This window comes from Dysidea avara, chromosome 7 (genome assembly GCF_963678975.1).
Source record: "Dysidea avara chromosome 7, odDysAvar1.4, whole genome shotgun sequence".
Taxonomy (NCBI): Eukaryota; Metazoa; Porifera; class Demospongiae; order Dictyoceratida; family Dysideidae; genus Dysidea; species Dysidea avara.
In genome coordinates this window covers 6922411-6944045 of record NC_089278.1, presented here as the reverse complement: position 1 = coordinate 6944045, position 21635 = coordinate 6922411, and the positions used below count along the sequence as shown (strand labels likewise).

At 39.6% G+C, this 21635-nt stretch overlaps 5 protein-coding genes across 8 annotated transcripts in view; 3 read left to right on the top strand and 2 right to left on the bottom strand.

The window, feature by feature from the left end:
* Positions 1 to 232: 232 nt before the first annotated feature.
* Positions 233 to 4353, top strand: LOC136262441 (protein patched homolog 1-like). The gene is made up of 10 exons (XM_066056714.1): positions 233 to 753; positions 807 to 1083; positions 1140 to 1214; positions 1265 to 1528; positions 1585 to 1791; positions 1838 to 1927; positions 1976 to 2206; positions 2255 to 3196; positions 3252 to 4097; positions 4151 to 4353. Exons 1-10 carry the CDS (start codon positions 296 to 298, stop codon positions 4250 to 4252), a joined length of 3492 nt encoding a protein of 1163 aa, XP_065912786.1. The 5' UTR covers positions 233 to 295; the 3' UTR covers positions 4253 to 4353.
* Positions 4233 to 5879, bottom strand: LOC136262497 (small ribosomal subunit protein uS11-like). 2 transcript variants are annotated; one of them, XM_066056794.1, is made up of 7 exons: positions 5674 to 5879; positions 5521 to 5618; positions 5446 to 5471; positions 4657 to 4731; positions 4547 to 4612; positions 4366 to 4498; positions 4233 to 4314 (listed from the first exon to the last, which is right to left on the bottom strand). In XM_066056794.1, exons 1-6 carry the CDS (start codon positions 5820 to 5822, stop codon positions 4391 to 4393), a joined length of 522 nt encoding a protein of 173 aa, XP_065912866.1. In that variant the 5' UTR covers positions 5823 to 5879; the 3' UTR covers positions 4233 to 4314; positions 4366 to 4390. The 2 variants fall into 2 exon arrangements, with proteins under 2 accessions (XP_065912866.1, XP_065912865.1); XM_066056793.1 differs by having other exon boundaries at positions 4261 to 4498.
* Positions 5873 to 17470, top strand: LOC136262480 (1-acyl-sn-glycerol-3-phosphate acyltransferase gamma-like). The gene is made up of 9 exons (XM_066056771.1): positions 5873 to 6037; positions 6149 to 6362; positions 14819 to 14988; positions 15235 to 15396; positions 15974 to 16127; positions 16179 to 16284; positions 16353 to 16428; positions 16476 to 16686; positions 17270 to 17470. Exons 2-9 carry the CDS (start codon positions 6164 to 6166, stop codon positions 17332 to 17334), a joined length of 1143 nt encoding a protein of 380 aa, XP_065912843.1. The 5' UTR covers positions 5873 to 6037; positions 6149 to 6163; the 3' UTR covers positions 17335 to 17470.
* Positions 17269 to 21339, bottom strand: LOC136262469 (uncharacterized). 2 transcript variants are annotated; one of them, XM_066056746.1, is made up of 4 exons: positions 21052 to 21339; positions 20875 to 21008; positions 19287 to 20317; positions 17269 to 18804 (listed from the first exon to the last, which is right to left on the bottom strand). In XM_066056746.1, exons 3-4 carry the CDS (start codon positions 19874 to 19876, stop codon positions 17472 to 17474), a joined length of 1923 nt encoding a protein of 640 aa, XP_065912818.1. In that variant the 5' UTR covers positions 19877 to 20317; positions 20875 to 21008; positions 21052 to 21339; the 3' UTR covers positions 17269 to 17471. The 2 variants fall into 2 exon arrangements, with proteins under 2 accessions (XP_065912818.1, XP_065912819.1); XM_066056747.1 differs by having other exon boundaries at positions 20875 to 21002.
* Positions 21099 to 21635, top strand: part of LOC136262472 (ubiquitin carboxyl-terminal hydrolase 3-like) — a 15648-nt gene continuing 15111 nt past the window's right edge. For both annotated transcript variants that reach the window (XM_066056753.1, XM_066056752.1), the window contains exons 1-2: positions 21099 to 21200; positions 21256 to 21372. In XM_066056753.1, the coding sequence (XP_065912825.1) occupies positions 21285 to 21372 (88 nt within the window). In that variant the 5' untranslated portion in view covers positions 21099 to 21200; positions 21256 to 21284. The remainder of the gene's footprint in view (positions 21201 to 21255; positions 21373 to 21635) is intronic.

The window sequence follows — 21635 nt, the reverse complement described above, 5'->3', positions numbered from 1 at the left end:
GGTCAGATGACCACATGTCAGTGCCAAGGGGGATGGTATACTGAGTATTGTATGGAATGCGCATAACTTGTTCAAAAACTTAAAACTTAACAGTAAATAGCATTAAAACGTGTCACCCCCTTACCGTGACCTTTTATACAGGGGTGTGGCTTCAGGTTCCTGATTGAAACGCGGCGCGCAGTCAAAAACCTTTACCTTATTAATCATCACACAACATGATCCTCACACCAGATCACGCCACTAGCTATACACTCGGCTAACTGTCAGGTATCCCCACCCGTTTGCTGTAAGTGTGATGATGGAGAAATGCAAAGAGAAACAGATAGCAGATTTGATGGATGCAAGGCTGGCGCTTGAAGAGATTCGGCAGGGCAATGCTCAAGGAAGCAAAATTTCTCTGTGGGGCAGAGCAATCGTGGAAAGAGGCTTCGAAGCTATAGGATTTTATATAGCTTCAAAGGGTCCTACAGTAGCTATAGGTATCTTTGCAATGACGATAGCTGTATGTGTTGTGTTTGCATCTGGGCTACGAGAGGCAGAGATAGAAACAGACGAGACAAAGCTATGGGTGGATGAGGGCGGTAGGCTAGAGGAAGAGATGCAATACACAGATGAACACCTTCACCCAGATCTGCAACCAACCAGTGAAATCGTCTTGCATACAACTACTGAAGGAAACTTGACAGCCTCACTGCTGGATCATTTGGACTTCTTGCAGAAAGCAAATGCCATTCAAGTCCGACACAAATACATGTAAGCTAGCTAGGTATATACACAGAATTGTGTAATAGCAATTATTTATTCAGGACATATACGCTGAAGGATATCTGCTACAAGAATGATTTTGGCTCGACGACTGTTGATGTGTTAGATCGCATATTAGATCACCTTAATCCTTGTATTATTGTGACACCACTTGACTGCTTCTGGGAGGGTTCTTTGTTGCACAATCCTCCAAAACCAGTGGCTCCACCAGAATTGTGCCCTACAATTCCAAACATAACATGGTCAAATCTCAATGTTACTGATCTGCAGACTTGCCTAAGAAACAACTACTTTCAATTCAACAGTCTTGTTGAAGAGGTGAGTTTATAGCCATGACCATCAATATATGTGCAGTGCTATACTATTTATTACAGGGTCTAGTTAAGGCTGGTGTGGAAGGGTACATCAATAAGCCATGCATTACTAATAGATCAGATTGTCCAAATCAAGTAAGCGTTACTACTTGATTTATGACAATAATTGGTAATATCGCTTGCAGGCTAAAGAGCCACTACGTGAAGAACTTTACGGAGGTTGTTCAGGATTTGCCAGTGAAGCAATGAAGTGGCCAGAACAGATCACTATCGGTGGTAAAGCATTTAGACAAAGAGAACCAGGAGTTGACCCACAGGCACTACAGACTATTATTCAGTTGTCTGGGCCTCGTACACTAATGGTGAAATTTAATGATAGTCATAACTCATACTGGAATCTGGAGGACTACAAGACCTTATTAACAAAATGGAAAACTGAACTGATTGAGGTTAGTAGTAATTAGTTGTTATCACAGCTACCATTATTACCAGTCATTATTTACAGCTTATGAAAGATTACGAGAATAACAAAGAAAGACTGACCAATGAAGATATCTATGTGTGGACTTCTGATTCAGCCAGTAGAGTAGTTGAAATATTTTCTGACATCAACCCCTTGTTGGTCGTGGTTGGATACTTGCTCATGTTAGTGTACTGTGCATTTGCCTTTTCCCGACTACATCCAGTAAAGTCCAGAGCCAATGTTGGATTGGTGAGGTCACTGTACTGTGATCATGTCTTACCCAAGTGTCTCTTAGGTTGGTTTGTTACTGGTAGTAGCTGCAAGCAGTGCAGCTCTTGGGCTATGTAGTTATATAGGGTTGGATCTTAACGCTACATCTACTCAAGTAAGCATTAATTTATTTTGATGTGGTATTAGTGCATTGTGTATCTAGGTACTTCCATTTCTTGTACTTGGATTGGGGGTAGATGACATGTTTGTTATTGCTGATGAATTCTTTGAGCTGGAAAGCAAGGCAGAACCATATACTCCTATTAGAACACTCATATCAAAAACATTACGTAAAGTGGGACCAAGTATCACCCTCACATCTATCACAAACTCTTCAGGATTTTTCCTTGCTGCAATCATACCAATTCCAGCCATGAGAGTGTTTGCACTTCAGGTAAATACCACAATATTTAACATGTTTTATCAATGTCCTATTTGTTAGGTTGGAATTGCAATAGTTTTCAATTATTTCGGTCTGCTCTTTGGCCTTCCAAGTTATTTGGTGATTGACACGTTACGAGTGCATGAGAAACTGATAGACACATTTTGTTGTATCCCTTGGAGGTGGTTCACATGTTCATTTCAAAATGCTAATAACGAAGATGATGATGACAGCATATACGATTTTATAAGTAGTCATGCCACTAGTCGTAACACATTTCTTGGTAGCTCATTAGATGGCAAGATGGAGCCAGTCTCTCCGATTCGTAAAGGATCGGTTGTAGGTTCAAGGCTTGCCCACGGAATTTCAACTAATTCTATGGCAGAAGATATCCCCAGTCAGTTTCTAGTGAAGTACGCAGACAAGCCATCTTTTTTGACCTACCTTGTCATTAATTACTATTCTCCTTGTTTGCAAAACTATGTCATCAAGGGAGTTATTATTGCTCTCTTTGTGTGTATATTTGGACTAAGCATATATGGAGCAACCACAGTGCAGGATGGACTGAATTTGGTGGATGTCTTACCAAAGGATACTCCTGAATATGGTTTCGTGAATTCCACATTGAACTACTTTGCTTTCTATGACATTTACATTTCTACTAAACAAATGGATTATGCTCATCGTCAGAAAGAGTTGATTGAGATGTATCATGCTGTTCATAAACAACCAAAGGTGGTCAAGGATGGGAGTACTCAGTTTTGGCTGGAAGCAATGATCAATTACTTTATTGATATCAAGGAGGAATATTGTGCTGCTCCCCATGAAGTATCTGCCTTGCAAGAGACTTTATTGGCTGCACTGATCAAGACTTTTAACACCAGCAAAACATTTCTAGATGTTAGAAATGATCTTGATAATTGTACATTCTCATTTGTGGAAACCAGAGGTAATATCAGTGTGATTCCAGAGGACCAGTTCTACAGACTTATCACCTTATGGGTAAGCATATTTACTTGCAATGAAACAGGAGAAATATTATTCGTCTATTGTGTAGGTGGCTCTAGATCCTGTCAATGCTGGTACAGCAAGGCCAGAGTTTCAGCCACCAGTTCCAGAGTGGAGTCCAACAGTGTTAAGTGTTGGTCAGCTTGCTGCAACAGGTAATATCACAGCAGCTGAGCCTTTTGTGTTCACTCAGATCCCAATGTATGTTGAGAACCTTCAAGACACTGATGACTATAAGAACTTGATAGTAGAAGTACGTTCTATATTGGAACAAAGTGAAAGTCAAGGAGTCTTTGCATATCCCAGAGGAATACCATTCACATTTTGGGAACAGTACATCAAACTGAGGGAACGCGTCTTAACATCGTGTGCCCTTATACTGGTGGCCAGCCTAATAGCTTCATCGATATTTTTCATGAGTTTAATTGGAGCAATTATCCTTGTCTTGATGTTAGCCTTGACAGCATTTGAAGTGTTTGGTTTCATGGGGTTGGCTGGAATACATTTCAGTGCAGTTCCTGCAGTAGTAGTCATTGTGTCTGTTGGAGTAGCTGTAGAGTACACTGCTCCAATGATCTTCTACTTTTTAAAGGCCACCAGTTGCAAGGATGAAAGGAAAACCAACAAGAAACCAATTATCAGATTTTTTCGTTATTTTTATGATGCTTTGGAGATCAACAATGACCGTATGCATCAAGCATTAATGCATCGTTTCACCCCCATCTTCAATGGGGGAATATCAACTCTATTGGGAATTGTAATGCTGGCATTCACACCATTTCCATTTATAAGAAAGTACTTTTTCTTCATTCTACTCAACCTTTTAATCGTGGGAGCACTTAATGGACTAGTACTCCTACCAGTTGTGTTATCACTAATCGGACCACCACCACAGGTTAGTTCCTCTTGATTTATTACATCATTAAAATTAATAATTAAATTTCACAGGTGAGACCCATCAAGGTAGAAGCAGACAAAACTGACTATGAAGATGAAGTAAAAGAAATGTCACGTAATAGTTCATTTCACCTTAAAGAAACACTGGTATAAAGCTTCAGTTATTTGTGTAAATATTTATTTTATATTCAGAATAATCACTTGTATCCATATCACTATAATGTAGTTTGAAGATGTACAATTATATTTTAATATTATAACCTTACAATTCAATGAAACTAGTGATGTGTGTTATACTCTCCTAACTTTGCGTGGCCTGCAACCTCCCCATGATATTGGTGTACTGTCAGTAATTGCACTAACTTGTAGTCCTCCTTTAGACAGGCCTTGCAAGGCTCCCTGTAAAATTAAACAGATGATGCTTCTCCTTGAAGCAAACTACCTTACAGTTCTCCCAAGACTAAAACCTTTAATTCTAACATTCACTTTGTTAATTCCATGAGCTAGTGCTTTCTGAACACCACATTTAATGAGAATTCTGCTATTAAATGACTTACCTTTGCAGTAGCAATACCAACCACTTGTGCTGAAAAGGCTGTTCCTCTACGAGCTTTCTTAAACCCGACGGTCCCCTAATGTCATAACATTAACTAAAGTGATTAAAGCCATCAATTGTAGATTCCTTGTTTCCTGTCACCCACCCACATGGTAATTTTAAAGCCGCATGCAATTTTATCATTGCATTTGATAGTCACGTGACTGAAATATTACTACTGGCAGGGAGTTATGTGGTCATGTCATTGGGATGAAGACTAGTGTCATGGTATATTATTGGATAGGTGGACTCTAATGCAAGCTTCACATGTAGTGCATAGCTTCGAATACTAGCAGTGGATCTCTTCAAGCAGCCTTGGTGAAACTTGAGATACATTATTGAACACAAGTCCCATTCTCTATTAATGTGTGTGAAACATTCGGAAAATTTGCACTGTTGAAGTTGATGGTAGAGTCAGGCTAGTGCTATATAGCATGTCTCACCACGAGCATGACAAATGCCTTTCTGGATGCGCACGACGGGTCTGCAACACTTCGAATCTAACCTTCTAGAGGTTTGAATCTTGTTGAATCCCAGTAAAATCTTTATAAATGACAACTAACCCTAAATCTAGCTCTCCTGAATATGAGAGAAAAAAAGCAATTAGGAGTTAATGGGCTCCTTTTAATATCCATAATAGATTTTAACAATGTAATAAATAATAGCCACCCGCCCGCATGATGTTTTTTGTCTGACTAGGACGGGAAACAAGGAATTTACAATTGTTGGCATTAAATATAACTTCACTTACAGAAGACGTCCAGCTAAGTACCTTTCCTATAAGTTACCATGTTACTATATGGTCATATCACAGTCACGTGCCCACCTTTGACGTCACAGAGGGTACAGATAGTGTTATTGGATGTGGTGTGCACGTGAATTATGGGCAACTCCTCTAGCTGCTTAAAGTGTGTAGGGGTCAACCTACAAACAATTCACATACACTAGCTAAGTGCCACCTTGCGACATTAACGGATACCTCGGGAAAGAAGGAATTATTGGCTGTCTCTTAACATCCGCTCTTACTATCTGACAGGTGCTCACGCATCTCCATGTCATCTGCCGGGCACGCAATAGTAGACACACGCTACTTCTTATCCAGCCCTGTGTTAAAAGGTGGTTAGCCATTAATGTTATGATGCGCACTATATAGAATCAAAAGTTGCTTGTAAGCTAAGTGCACGTGATCTAAGGTCAAATACGTAGTGTTGCGACACATGTTTTATCAAACTGACCCTTGTTCTCTGTGTTTCGTTAGGTCGGAACTTTGTAAGTCTAGTGCTAGTTAGCGATTGTTTGGTTGTTTAGAGCAAAATCTGCCTTCTGTAGATCTGGACAAACGAGTAAGCCACGTTGTAAAACGAGTTGTAAAGTTAATAGTCCAGGCTTAGCAGTTGTTGATATTATTATATTTTATGAAATTGTATATGATGCTCTGTTTGGTTTCATTACAGCTACATTCCCGGGAGATGTTGTCATTGTTGAAGATAGTGGGGAAGATAGCCTGGTTGAAGAGGCTACCATTATGGCGACCCATCCTTGGTTATGTGTTCATCAGTACAGCAGTCATCATTGGTTGCCTTCAAGTAATGGCTCTGCCTCTGTGGCCGATGTCAAAGTCATTCTACCGACGTGTAGCCGCCTCCCTCAGCCATCCATTATTGTTATGTAAGTAATACTAAGTATCAATGGTGTGTAGTGAGTGTGATCGTGACATAGTTGACAAGCATTTGTGGTGTAATGCAAATTGAGGTCATTATTATTATTATTATTTTTTTTTTTTTTTGTGGCCATGTTTGGAAGCTATTGAGGTATGTGCTACATTCTTGCTAACTTTGCAAAATTCCTCTGACAGCAAAAAGTATTAACAATAAAGCGAAACGCAAAAAATAAATAAATAACTTCTGGCAGTCAATAATTTATATTGCCAATATTTTATATTTATGTAGTTCTCAGCTGAGTTACTTGATTTCTTTATAAATATTTGTAGCAAAGCAATTATTCAACGGATGTTTTGCCTTATGCTTATGGAGTTGATGTTGACGGAGTTCTTGTCAGTATGCTAAGGTCAATAGTCAGCATGTTGTATTTAACATAAAGTGGCAAACCAAGTGGTTAACATGTGGTGGGTTTATTCTGCATGTTTTACATGAATGCATGCACATCAACGTGTACTGTTATTTTCAGTAACATACACCAAATACTGCGCCAGTAGTAATAGTTACTATGCTCTTGGACAGTACCACAACAGTGTTGAATTATGAAAACATTTTCTTAACATAAGCTTCATTTTGCTTATGGCAAACAAGTGAAAAGGCTTATCTACTTGTTACATGCATGTAACAGTTGTTTTGATTTGTTATCTACAAAATATTTTTTACTTGGTCACTGAGTTGTAACATTGACACTTGTTTGCATTTTCAAGATTAGTGCCATCAGTGTGTAATTGACTCAATTACTTCACCACCAGAATGTGTCTGATGCACAACTCTCCCAAACATAGCCTCTGAGGGCAACCTCACACACTGAGTCATAATAAGCATGAACAATCTCTGTGCACTGAACATGTAAAGTATATGCAGCGTTTCAAGTGCAGCTACCACATGTTCCTTTTTAAACCCTCAAATGATGAGGTATGCAGAGAGAATAATTATTTACTTTAATGTTGAGAAAGGGAATTGCCAATGACATAATGTACTGCAATGGCAGTTCAATTCCTCTGTTTGTAGTCCTTAAGTACGATAGTACCGTATAGTGGGGGTTGGTAAGAAATCATATGGTTTCGTGGAATTTCGCACCTTAAAAAATGGCCTTGCAATAATTTTTACCCGAAAAAAACACCTGAAATGCATTAGTACTGTTATAATGATGCTGTACCTTGGGTAAACGAAGCAAAAAGTTGAATGTTTCGATGTACAGTGAGTTTTATAAATTTCAAAATTCACCTACATTACGCCTGCCTGCCTGCCTGCCTGCCTGCCTGCTGTAAGACCTAGTAGCGCTAGGTGTACGGCTCCAGAAATTTCAGACAGCCAAGGTAATGACGGTGGATTTACGAATCTGTTGTTCCGATTATGTTCTGTCCGCTGCACCATGCTGTTTACTTTCATTATTCATTCTTTTCGTTGTTCTTCTCGAAGGATAATTAATAGTTTTGGCACTTAATAGTTGTGGCACGCGCCACAACCCAAACACGTGATTTTAACGAAGTGTGAATACGTGTGCTTATGATAAGGGTGAATGAATGGGTGTAGTACCCAAGGAGTTGTCTCTAGCATTTATTAATGCTGGGTAGTCGTTTTATATAGTCTTAATTACCAGTTTAGCTTTTTTTGTGATGTAGTCAGCTAATAATGTCTTTGAGGGGCAGATCCACCTCTGGATCCAGGCTTCTAAAAGTGAGGGTTCCACTCTTATAATGGTGGACTCTCCAGCGATGTTTTACTGTAAAATCATCAACATTTAGGCCATTAGAAATGCAGCTGAAGCCTTAAACAGTTGCTGTAATAGCTTTAAAAGACAAAATGACAATTGTTTTTAGAGGTGCTTATTGCATACGAAGGTAAAAGAGCTGTTTCGAGTGATATTTATACTATGTGGAAAACAAAAAGTTAACAAACTAGCTATTTAAAAACTAAATTTCAAAAGGAAGTAGGGGTTGATATAATATACAGTGAATATACACGCTACAAAAAGTACGGAAACAAGTTTAAAAATGTTACAGCTGAAATGAGAAATGATCCAGCAGTAAAAAGCAATGAAACAAGATTAGACGACTACTTGCTAAAATGAGACATGCTTCAATCCCTACTTTTTGCTAATTTGTTGGTCTCATTTCAAGATGCTAGCCAAAAGTAGGGTGTCTCATTTTAGCAAGTAGTCGTCTAATCTTGTTTCATTGCTTTTTACTGCTGGATCATTTCTCATTTCAGCTGTAACACTTTAAAACTTGTTTCCGTACTTTTTGTAGTGTGTATATTCACTGTATATTATATCATAGATAATAGAGTACTTAAAAGGGATAGGAAATGCAATAACGTGATGTCACAAAATACGTACATTTCTATTGGAATTCCGTGTATTACGTCACGAACATACTCGTTACGCTTGGTGTGCTTGTATCAAAGAGAAACAAATTGTTGTAACGACAGAATTTTGCAACCAACAACTGTGAAACTTTGCTACAGTGAACTCAAGTAAGTAATTGAGGGAACTAGGATGGTACCAACCCTCAAGGAAGTTATGTGCAAAATTAAAGGAGATTGAAAGTGAAAAAAATGGCCCAAAATTACTTTAAACCACTTTACTTTCTTCGTAAATATATTCTATCCTTTTAACTGTGATAAACCTATTCCTTACCATTTAACAGAGAGAACCAGAAGAAATATCAGAGCAAAACAGGAACTGTTGCCTGAAGAAACAACTAAGTATCTTCCATTTTTAACCAAAAGTTTAAACCACCTTGCAGTACAATGCAACGGTAAAAGACTGTGATGGTGACACGCCTAGCTTACCACAAGATTCAAAAGTGGAACCGGCTACAAAAGAAGCGGTATGGACGAGGCATGAAGGTACTATGAGCGAAAGTATGACAGCGTGTAACAATCACGGTTAATGCGATACGCTTTGTTACAAAATCTACGGTCTGAATTCTCTCGCCAAAATCTCTCACAAAGGCCTAAATACTTGCTGTAGTCTGTTGGATTACTATTTACGCTGCTTAGAACACTAATTCCCATGCTTGAGCACAAAACTGCCTTGTCCTTTCAAGTCACATGTAACGGAAATCAGACCGGAAATCGCTTGCGTTTCCGATCCCTTTTACTCTATTATCTATGATTATATCAACCCCTACTTCCTTTTGAAATTTTTAATTTTTTAAATAGCTAGTTATTATTAGGGGAGGATCCAAGGGGGGGTATCAGGATGGTAAACACAAGGAGCAGGGGGGCTGTTAAGCTGTAGAGTGGTCTTTGATCAGCTTTAGTGGGGTGATTTCCATGAGTGGTCAAGGGGTATCTAGCCCAAGCAAAATGCCCGGGCAAGTCCATTACCTGTACACCTAGTCCAGTGAACAACCTGTGGGGGTTCATATGTGCATTCATCAAATTGTTGCTTTCAAGTGCAGCTACAGTTGTTAACTCTTATCTGTATTAATATAGAATAGTTTTATCAGTCTACAATCGCTCCATACTAGTCTCTAGCTACAATGCATGTATCGATTGTGGGACTGCAGCATCACGTGCCATACAACCCACACATAAGGATGCTTCAACTCATAATAAACAACACTACCGAACTGATAGATTCCTTGCACTGACTCGTACTTGTGTAGATCACAAAACTGCCATGACACTGGTTCATCTACTCAGTAGGGGCACCATTCCCTGTGCCAACTCTACCACACCCTGCTGAGTGATCCTACAAAGTATCGTACTACAGCAGTTGTCTCACGTTGTTCCCTTGACATTCCTTCGTCACAGTTAAATTCGGGCACTGATTTTTCAACATTACCTGCTGAAATCAAGTAGCCAAACAGATCCACTTCGCCTGGTCTGTATACAGGCAAACTCCAAACTATCATCACTTTGATGCGACAACAATTTGGCACCATTCGTTTTGGGCAGGCACATCTCTGTTTTAAATATAGTAACTCGTAATCTATGGGGTTATTATTATAAGTGTTTGCTACGGTCAATGGCACCGTAGTAGATAGAATTGTAATTAATAAATTGTGAACAGTGTATTTTCATGCGTAGCTGCTGTGCCAGCAGATTTTCTGGTGCCCTGGAAAGGTGAGTTGATTCCTGGGCAAATGCCTGGGTGTAGCTACACCACTGTGAGTAGTTTATGACCTAAGTGTGAATTGTGCCATATAACTACCTCTGCTGTATAAAGGATGATATCTGCCCATCATAAATTGCACCATGCTATCTATGAGCATTATCACTGAATGTTTTGTAAATGGAATGTAATGATTGTTCTATTAGAGTTTTTGACTGTTCTATTAGAGTATCTCATTCTTGTATGAAAAATGGGTTGAGGTTAGGGGTGGGGCTCTTCTAGATTTTCCATTGGCTGTGGTGGCAGGAAATGAAGTTCTGGTTGCCTGTGGTAGGATGTTGTTGGCGTTTGCCCAGTGCATTAATGTGTTGTGTAGCACTCTAATTAATTAAATCTATTGGAAACTGTCCCAACTCTTGCAGTAGTAGCAACACGATCGTAGCAATGCCAATCAGTCATACAGAATAAGTTGGTCATGTGTTGTGTCATAGTGTGACTGCGCCAACCAATCTGAAATCGGTACCAATATTTAGAATTTCTTTTGTCACATCAATGATGACATAACACTTTAATGCGTTGGTGTAAGGTTTTGGGAGGCATCCAACAAATTTCATATTAGAATTGATACTGATCTGAGGTCTAAATATTGAAGTAGTTCACCATGTTAGATCACATGATGTATGTTAGATCACATGATGTATGAATGACGTGTGATCACCACCCTCTGGTTATTTACCTCCATCAGGACCTCATTACAGTTGTTTACACAAGCATTTTCCATCGTTTGATCACTACCACTTTGGATTTACAAGATATCAAGTTATGCTGTACTTTGAGCATATCTTGTAGCTGATCACCAGAATAAAGCAAACATTTTGCCAAACATATGTTTGTGTTTATAACTGTCTACAGTAGTGAAGCCTTTTACTCAGGTCAACACCTTATGATCAAGTGTAGTAGCTCTTGACTGTTATATTGATCAAGTGTAGTAGCTCTTGACTGTTATATTGATCAAGTGTAGTAGCTCTTGACTGTTATATTGAAATTTCACAACTCCCTGTTCCAATTGATTGCAGGCTGTTTAGTTTGATTGCTGCGGGATGTGCAGGCATATTAAAACTAGTACATTTTGTCCACATCACCCATGATGGTATGATATGTTACTACAACAAGAATGTACTATCTGATTTCACTATTAAAAGGTTTCATAGCTGTTTCTTTTCTCTCTCTCTCTCTTATCTGGGTATTGTATAGTGATCACATTCTAAACATATCAACTTTGTCAATCTCATTTTGTTTATTGTTTAGTCTACTAAAACATACAATCTTTTGACCAGTTGTGTATTGGCTACAAATGGATGGAATAGTGGGACAGTACAACACTGAAATCAAGTTAGTCTCCTGTTGTAGTCACAAACTAGCACTATCTCTTACTGGGAAGCCACTGCTCATCATGTCAAGAGGCTTTGCAGTGGTATATCCAGAGTTATACTTTTTTTTAGATAGTAGCTGTTACCTCAAAATACAATTCAATTTTAATTGGGCACCAGTCCAGTACTTGTAGAGGTTCTTCTATTTTACAAGTGTAAGGAAATTTAAGAATTGTACAGTGGAGTAGGGATCATAGAAATAAAAGTAAGGGAAGTCATCTACACCTGCAACTATACTAGTGCACATTTAATCCCTTCTTCAGTTATACACAGCCTGATATAGCCATGACCAAAGTAGGGATTGAACACGCATCTCCCACAATCAATTAGTGAGGGCCATTCCACTTCATTTTCAGCCTTTTCCACCCCTTATACACATCATTACTACAAAGTAAAGTACGAGAAATGCCTCTGCAATCAATTCAGTCAATACGAAATTGCAATTGAACTTGTGCCCCAACTGGGAAAGCGATGTGGCTATTCCGCTTCGTTTCCAAGTATGTTCTACCTGTTACACAATGTTACATATGAAAAACAGTATGAGAACCTCTGCAAAGTCAATCCAGTCATTACAAATATTAGGGATGATTCTTGTGGTAGCCAACTGTACTGAAGCCATCGTGCGTTAACGTTACTGCTAATTAACACTTACACAGTAGTGGAGAAAGAAATGGAACACAAAGGAGGACAAAGATAAGTCCATGATGCATACACTGAAAGCACGTCTTGGGTCAAAGTGACATTGAACAGTGAAGAAATTAAGCCCGTAGCCGTATTCATTGTGAAGTTATGCTTGGCTGGAGGCATCATTAGGCAGGCAGTCAGTTAGCAGAAATTTCAGGTAAATAAAATTTCATAAAAACTTGTTGGAAGGTTTAGGGTCACTCTCAAGACATTTTTGAGCTGTCATAAAGGGAAAATAAAGCTGGTGATATTTTTGGCTCAAAAAAGCCAAACCATCATGATCTCTACTATACAGTACTACCGTTCTGTCTGATAATCATGTCAGCTCTTCACAGGCTTCTATTTCCTGTGAGCTTCTCTCTGCTTTCCCTTTTGCTGTGATGGCTCTGGAAAGTGTTGTAATAGGGACTAACAGGATGGTGTTATCAAGAAAATACTTCTCTACTTGCACTTGTGGTGAATAATATCTCGACGTGTTGTTCTATTTGAGGCATCATCAGTGATGGATGTAATTGGTTGCCTGGTTTGTATAAACTATAGCTGTGTAGTGTGACAAGTCGGACACCTTCACATCAACATGTACACAACTAGTACACTACCTGGAATAGTTTACACTGTGTAGTGTGTCGGTGTACACTTTGGATATCACTATCACAATCAAATCTCAACTCTAATAAGTAACTGTCTGCTACAGTACTTCGACAGCTCCTGAGCAGTGATATATATTCTGGTTATAGAACTTACGTTTCCATTCCACAAAACTACTAGGGAATCAAAAAGGGCCAAATGATGATTCTCCGCTCACGGTTCAAGTGGTATTGCTTTGTTCTGCAAGTCACTACAATTTGGTGTCAATTAACAAGTAACACAATTGATTAAATCTTCTCACAGTGGCTTACCATGAAATGTGTGCAAAGAGTGGCAACAATCGGTAAACATTCTCACTGAAATCAATATATATTTTAATGGATGCTTGATCCTTGTAATTCTGATGTGTCAGAACCCATTTAACAGCTGTGCAGTATTCACACATTCCACACACTCCTTGAGTAATTAAATTCAACAGAAAAAATATTCACTAGCATTGTTCTTTACTATATATAGCACACTACATGTGGGAAGTGCCCTAGTATGATAACTGCACTTGTGTGACTTTTGCCACATTTTATGCAATTTTAGTAAATAATGTCATGTAGTACACAATTGAGATATCTTCCTTTGTGTAACTTTTGTTTAAATGGTAGAATTCCTAGGCATTTAGGGGTATTCTATGTCTCCTTTAAAATGTGTGGCAGAGGTTGGCTGATAAGAATGTGAGCATGTATAAATTAGGCCAACTGTGAGACTTTACAAGTAAACAATTCTCATACCAATATGCATGTGTGAACTGTACTATTATGTGATGTTTCAAGCACAACTGGTGGTGCTGTCAAGGGTTACCCCTATGAGAATTGTTTTTAACTATAGCAACAGTGCAACAGACAATGGCAATAATTTATAACCTCGCTAGTCTAAAAGACACAACACTAGTATACCAGGAGATTAAACAACTTGTACCCTGGTGGGTGATATCATTCGGTAATTATATTTCTGTAATTATAAGTTGACATGCAACAATGGTCTATCCCTGTACCTTGACCACAGCACTGGGCAACTGTCAAAAGTAAACATTGTAGATTGCATAACATGTGTTCGTCTGTACACAAGCTCTACAATACACACACACACACACACGCACACAGTACTGGGGAGGCCTCTATTGAGAGTGATGCACACAAACTGCTTGTGGCCCATGTGGTGACTTGGAAGGTCCATGGTGTGGGGGAAGATAGCAGGTGGAGCAGGCATTAATAAGTGTTATTTTATGTTGTATGACAACAGCTGTACAAGATACACTATGATGGACTATATATGGAGGGGCTGGCCTTGTCCTATGTAGGAGTGATGACTATGAACTATAGGAAATGTATTCATGGACTGAACTATGCAGTACACACCTGTACCTTCTGTGCCCAATAGATATGTGTGTATTGTATCACCAGTTGTTGTGACTTGTGTGTGTGTGGTTGTGGAGCAATACAACACACAGGTGGGGCTATTTGAATTGCTTATCATAATAAATCTGGTAGAAATTATTGTTGTAAGTATCAAATGGACCCAATTATCATTGTGTGTGCTATGAAAGTGCCAATGATTGGATGTTACAGTGTTGTTGTTATTGTTTAGTCTGTGTGTGGGTGGCAGCAGAATGGGGAAACATTGTCATACGAGTGTTCGGTGACAAGACTGGCCTGGATTGTGCCGGAAAGGAGCCGGGATTATATGTACTGAATCATCCTGGTGATGCGGACTTTCTGTGTGGCGTTATGCTAGCATATGAATTCAATATACTAACAGTAAGTGAATGTGTGTATTGTACATTTAATGTGTGTGCACAATAGGCACACTTGTGTTTAACTGCCATTACCCTAATCAGTCTCTACATGGGCAACTATAGCAAATTCATACAAGTGGTTTGTTTTAGTCTGCAGATAATCAGTCCACCCATACTATCAATTTACTTTCTTACTACTTGTCCCAGAGCTTCTGTCTTTGTGGACTAAATGAATATATTTTTACTGTTGATTGTGGTCACCTCACAGACACTGAAAGCCATTGTGAAGAAGTCACTAATGTTTGTACCCGGACTTGGTATCATCTTTTATGCCAACGAGTACATGTTTTTGGATCGCAAGTGGTCAACTGATCAACCCAAGATGACTGCTATGATAAAACAATCTCAAACATTTCCTTATCCAATCAGCGTAAGCGGCTGTGTTGTTTGTAGTCCCCTCTGATAACTACACTAATTGTGTCTTGTGTGGCTACTCTGTGTAGCAGGGCATGTAATGTGCCGAGCAGTTAGCAATTATTAGCACATACAGCCCTGCACATTATTACAAGTTGGAATATCAAGTGTTATAAAATGATGAAACTCTTGTGATGCTGAGTGTACTGGAAAACTTATTTACAATAGAGATTGAATTATTTAATACTAGACTGGTAGACATTAGTGAAATCTGATCTGGCACTGACAATGGAAGTGTCATTACTAAACAGAATGCTGTATCCGGGGAAAATACTTTTGGGTCCTTCTATATAAGTGTAGGACTACTATATAAGGAGAGGTTATTTACACACTAGTGCATGACCTGAAAGGAGCCTAAATCATTTATATACACCACAGAGCCCATCCTTGTTTCTCTTTGAATTCCAGTACTAATGAATGATAGAGGGGTGGTGTCCAGTTAGTCATATAAGTCGCTCATGTTGTATTCATGGGTTTGGCTGCAGTTGATGAGATTTAGGAAGCTGCTTTGTCACTCTGTTTGTTTTTCATAGTTCATCCTGTTCTGTGAGGGAACTCGGTTTACAAAAGACATACAGGCCAAACGACTGGAATATGCTAGAAGCAAAGGTTTGCCGGAGTTGCAGCACCATCTAATTCCAAAGACCAAGGCATTCTCTTCCATGGTGTTAGGGATGAAGGATGCAGGTGCAGTGAACCAACATTGTCAACACATGACATTGTGTCCTTTTCACACAGCTTGCTCACCAGCACTGTATGATGTAGAACTAGCTTTTCCACGTGGTGAACCATCCATCCTATCTGTACTGGAAGGAAGACCTTCTGAAGTGCACATCCACATCAGGTAATGACCCATTCATCTTGTTTGTTGTTTTTACCTAATAGCTTTGTTATGCATGATTGTATTGACAGGCGAATACCCATGTCTGAAATACCATCATCAGAAGCAGAGTTGGACGACTATTGTCATACACTGTATCAGGAAAAAGTGAGTTTACACATGTTTGGCCTCACTATTATCCATTTAGCTTGTAGGACAAATTACTGTGTGAATACTACCAGAAAGGAAAGTTTAATGCTTCTGAGTATGAACGGGAGGGCAAGCTACGACGAAAGATTCTATCACACTTGAATGCTTTGTTTTGGGGCTGCATTACAATGTTTCCTCCGAGTCTACTGGCACTAAAACTTGCAGCAGATGCATCCTGGTTGTTGTTAAGCTTACCTATTGGATTATTCTTGTTTGGTAAGTTATATTGAGCTACTAGGGACTCAAAAACAATGTGCTATTTTACACACAATGCTGCTATGTTTGTGGGCTTCACCCAACTCTAAGGATTGCCCTGATAATGTATGGGTTCTGTGGCAGTCAGCGTTTACAGTTCAAGACTCAGAAAAACTGTACCATGGTTACCTGTGGTTACCGACTGTTACAGGCCTGTTTAGCTTTGTTTGAACTCCCACATAGAAGTAATTAGTTTAAACTTTCAAGAACATACCTGCACTTTCAGGTGTAATTTAATTTTAGCAAACCAACAGACCCAATATAACATTGTTTGCTGTGACATTGTAACAAACCAGTAAGAGTTGTAAATTGGATCCCTTGGTTACATTTTGTTAGTAGTTTCCATGGTAATGTAGCGTGTAGCCCATCTTGTACAAGAGGGCCTGTAGTGTCTAGCACTGTGTCAATCTGACTTTAATTAAATCAGTTTTGTTTGAAGTTGGTGTCCACAGGTAATAGATAAATTACCATTGGCCTAGTTGTAAACTAGTCATTTTGTGCATGAATAACTCAGAACAGTTCACATCCAATATTCTCATTCTAGTTACAGTGACTTTTGAGGTGACATTGAGACAAGGCATGAAGGAGTTCAAGGTGAAGAAGTCTTAGCAGTACAACCATTCTTAGCCCTGGGCAGCAATTTTAATTTTATTTAATTTGTGACATTCATGTAAAACAACCATGTACAGAAAGTGCTTAAAAACAATCACATTATTATAGTGTACACAATATACAGGTCAAACAATCTACGTGGGAAAATGTGCTTTGTCCCTTTCTTTATGCCTCCGCTCATGTGTGTTTCTACTTCCAGCTTGTGAAAATGATTTTCCACACAATCTGCACGAATATGGCTTTTCCCCAGTATGGGTAAGTTCATGTTTCTTTAGACTGGACATCTCTGCAAATCTCTTTGTGCACCCTTGGAATTTACATTCGTATGGCTTTTCTCCAGTGTGTGTTCTAATGTGGTTCTTGAGATTGCCTGCTGTGGTGAACGCCTTCCTGCACTCTTCGTAAGGACAGGCATAAGGCCTCTCTCCAGTGTGGACTCGTTTGTGAACATTCAAATGTTGCGGGGTATAAAAACACTTCCCACATCCCTCAAAGTCACAAACACATGGACGATAGCAGACGTGCATTTGCTGAACATGGGACCGCAAGTGTGCTGGAAAAGTAAAGGATCTTTCACACCTTGGATACTGACACTTGTATGGCTTGTCCTTTCGAGATTTAGATCCTTGTCTGCTCCGTCTACCAGGTGAGTAGTGTAAGTCAACATCCCCGTGAGCGCTGACAGGTTCAGTTTTGACAAATAGGTGGCCAAGCTGTTGACCACTTGAAGTTCTGGTTACAAAGTTGACTTCTGGTTTCATCGAGGCATCTGGTGGAATGACCAACGAATTGTTAGTAGGATCGTAGGGTGATGGCATGTTGGTAGCACTGGGGCTAGATTGCTGGGAACCAGGGTATGTGTTCAGTCCATTGCTGCACACACTATGAGTAGAATAGGTCACTCCACCATTCAACATAAACTCTTGAGGTAGTAGGCCAGCAGCAGTTGTGGTGACAGTTGCTGCTACACTGGCACTGGCAGAGGACATGCATGGTGAAGGTGTCGAGTTAATTGAACTCAATGCATCTCCTGAGTTTGACACACTGTCAACACTGCTCTTGGCATTCTCTGACAAAATATCACTAATACTAAATGACTTGGAGAGGTTAGATCCCAATGAGCTGGTTGATGAAGACATACTGGTGACCGCTGAAGCCTTACTGAGTTGGGCAGATGAGGCAGCAGCTGCTCCATTGGTGTGAATGTGAGAAAAGTATGAGCTACCACTGAGATTGTTGAGATGTAGGGTGCTAAGCATTGCAGTGGCAGGGAGGTTAGTCTGACTGGGGAATACGTAGAGCGGAGGTTGTAGTACAGTCACAACATTAGGAGCAGAACTAATGCTTTGTCCTTCACTAGCTGGCAATAGTCTTTGTAAGGAACCAAGAGAAATATCTGGTAGACTTCCACCATAATACTGAGCATCCAAGGTAGGAATAACCACCTCGCCAGCTGCTGACAAATTCCTAATGGAGAAGAAATAAGCCATTAAAACACTTGACTAACCTAATTAGTGTAGTGTTATTGAAAACCACAAATGACCAAATTTCACACACTTTTAGGGTGCCACTATTTCCCTTTGAGACTCAAAACATAAAAGAATACAAAACTCAAACAACTTTCACTTCTCTAATTGACTAAAACAATGGCACCTCTATAGTACACACATACCATTCCAGAGTGACTATTACTGTTAATTAATTGGACATCAAAGTCTCTAACAACATCACATTAGTAATGGGTGGAGTGTCTTCTTAACATTACTACAACAAGGAAGCCTGATGAAGGAAAGGGTCAGCTGAGCACACTCTGGGAAGAGGCTTGGCCAGCATTACATTTTTAAAACATATGCTGAGGTCAACTGGCCATGGACAAACAAGATTCATGTGTTGATGAAGTGTACCCTTTACAGCATTAATATCAAATGGGTGTAAACAATGTTACTTACTCTACACTCTTCAGACCAGCCTTTCCTGCTAGTTGTAGTTGGGTTTGTGAAGCTGCCACTGCAGACAACAGCTGACTAAGGCTGCCACCCAATCTTGTACTACTGGCTGCAAGTGGTGAGCCAGGCAAAGCTGACCTGGATGGTAACAATCGCTTTCTTTTTGAAACTCTCATAGTGTCACTGCTAACTGAAGGACTCTTCTTGGTTCTCTTGTCTTGAACACATGATACCTGCACTTCATCCTCCTCTTTAACATCAGTTGAAGAAAACACAGTGGATGCTTTAGAGGGCAACATGCTTTCCTCAGTAGTACCAGATGACAACAATATCCTTTGCCCGGTGTCACCAACAAGGTTACTACTCCCGACACATGGGGGACCAGTAATAAGCTGCCAGGGCCAAGCGACTGTTCCGGCATAATAATTGACATTGTTTATAACGTTCAGCGAGCCATTTAGTTGGGTGATTCCAGCAACAGTCGTCGTGCTGTTGGGCAGTCCTGGGGCTGAGAGATTAGCGGTGGGCTGTTGTTGCTGCTGAGGAATGCCAATACAAGTTCCATCGATGACGTGCACCAGAGACGCTGACATCGATGTTATCTTTCAACCCGAAATAACGCTCAGAGCTCGTCAACGTATCTACAATTCCAGGAGTTCAATACAGAACTACTTGATGAGTCAAGTTATCTTCAGTAGCGTTAGGCGTAATGCATAAACAATACTTCTCTGTAAGAATCTAGATCAGTGAAACGTTCTGTACTGTTCCGAAAGAAACCGCTAATCCGTATTTAATGCTACCACCGACCAAGAAACTTTTTAAATAGCCATGCTCTATTGATTTCATTTGTCGCGTCTGTAGCTCTATCAAAAGGATTGGCCGGAAGTGACTGGTAAACAATTTTACAACATTCCACAATAATCGATTGTGGTTTTAAAAAACAAATTAAATTAAAACTGTTTAACGCCCATCAAATGAGGCGGCTGCACTCTTGGCTTTGGTTGACTAGAGTAGAGCTTGTAAAACCAGAACATCTAGAAGTCTTGTTAAGAAAGAATCTCTCTGCAATAGTGACACCAGACACAAAATAGTACATGATAGTTACCACAACAGTGCAAGCGGATCAAGTCACACTTGAGCTTGATTTTGTTTGTCTTGTAGTTATTTCTCATAGGTCCCTTACACCAGACATCTCAACTCTGCACGTTATACTTAAACACATTTATTTTGATTGTTATATATCTCGCATGACAAATTAAAGTAGCTTCTCATAAAGGAATTAAGCTAGACACAGAGAGAGAAACAACCAAATTAGGTGGTAGTAATGATGTACAAAACAATTTTCCAGGGTAGTCTCTGAAGTCACCCCAATACACTCTAACCTCCTCTAGAGACCCTAGCAGTAACATTGTGCATCCTGGAACACTCTAGCACAATGACACGCAAAGTGACAGTGTGATGAAGGTAGGTTACACTTAATTTTTCTGTTGTATTCATGGTCAGGCTTAGCAGAATGAACATGTTGGAACACATATACTCGGTAAAACTATTGGTTTAGTGTTCTTGGTTTACTGTGGCAATAAAAGGATACAAATGCTGCTACATGGAACACGATCAGGAAAAACACAAACGCAACTATCTTGTCTGAAATGGTCCTTGAATCAACATGATGCTCAATAGCATGACCATCCATCAATATCTTAGTATCATGTCAACGTGCTGGAACTAAGACATTATTAAATGTGACATACAAAGGTCAGTTACTTACTTGATATATAAAAGCTTTTATAGTATCTATTCCTCGGTTTGTAGTCCCTCGTTGTAGTCGGAGTACTAGCGTGTTATACTGTACAAAAGACACATCTGGTGATCTAGCGCCTCCACAAATAAATTTTAAAGTGATCTTGCCGTTGCTAAGTAAGTTCAGTTGTAGCGTCATTCAACTCGTTTAAAATTTATACACGTGTTTCAGAGACGTTTTGTGGTGTGTCGCGCTAAGTCATGGAGTGCCCTCATTTGGAAAAAGATACTGGTTCGTCTGCGACGCGGAAACTACAAGGACTGAATCAAAGTGTGTGGTCATGCGAAGGTAAATTTACTATAGGTTGTAGCAGTCGTAGCGAACGGACATCCGGTTATACCCACTGCGGGGGTTGTGGCCATTTTTTTCTTGTGACTGGTGCTGTTGTATTAGGATTTCAGTTTGAAGAATTGGTCAAATAAGTTGACCTTTAATCTCACCTTCAAATTGTATTCCTTAGGTTAACTGATACATGCACTTTGGAGAAAAATTCTATATTGTAGTAGTGAGAGTATTAACTAGAGGACTTGCCAAAACAGTGGCACAAATGT

What these genes read in the sequence shown, in the direction of transcription:
- LOC136262441 (XM_066056714.1), top strand. Translation starts at nt 296, where the DNA reads ATGATGGAGAAATGCAAAGAGAAACAGATAGCAGATTTGATGGATGCA. An exon ending in GGAAAACTGAACTGATTGAG is followed by an intron (nt 1,529 to 1,584) that starts GTTAGTAGTAAT and finishes CATTATTTACAG; the next exon opens with CTTATGAAAGATTACGAGAA. An exon ending in TTAACGCTACATCTACTCAA is followed by an intron (nt 1,928 to 1,975) that starts GTAAGCATTAAT and finishes TTGTGTATCTAG; the next exon opens with GTACTTCCATTTCTTGTACT.
- LOC136262497 (XM_066056794.1), bottom strand. Translation starts at nt 5,822, where the DNA reads ATGGCTAACCACCTTTTAACACAGGGCTGGATAAGAAGTAGCGTGTGT. An exon ending in TTGGTATTGCTACTGCAAAG is followed by an intron (nt 4,613 to 4,656) that starts GTAAGTCATTTA and finishes TGTGGTGTTCAG; the next exon opens with AAAGCACTAGCTCATGGAAT. An exon ending in GTTTTAGTCTTGGGAGAACT is followed by an intron (nt 4,499 to 4,546) that starts GTAAGGTAGTTT and finishes TTAATTTTACAG; the next exon opens with GGAGCCTTGCAAGGCCTGTC.
- LOC136262480 (XM_066056771.1), top strand. Translation starts at nt 6,164, where the DNA reads ATGTTGTCATTGTTGAAGATAGTGGGGAAGATAGCCTGGTTGAAGAGG. An exon ending in GTTAGGGATGAAGGATGCAG is followed by an intron (nt 16,128 to 16,178) that starts GTGCAGTGAACC and finishes CTTTTCACACAG; the next exon opens with CTTGCTCACCAGCACTGTAT. An exon ending in TATTGGATTATTCTTGTTTG is followed by an intron (nt 16,687 to 17,269) that starts GTAAGTTATATT and finishes TTCTCATTCTAG; the next exon opens with TTACAGTGACTTTTGAGGTG.
- LOC136262469 (XM_066056746.1), bottom strand. Translation starts at nt 19,876, where the DNA reads ATGTCAGCGTCTCTGGTGCACGTCATCGATGGAACTTGTATTGGCATT. An exon ending in GCTGGTCTGAAGAGTGTAGA is followed by an intron (nt 18,805 to 19,286) that starts GTAAGTAACATT and finishes CTTCTCCATTAG; the next exon opens with GAATTTGTCAGCAGCTGGCG.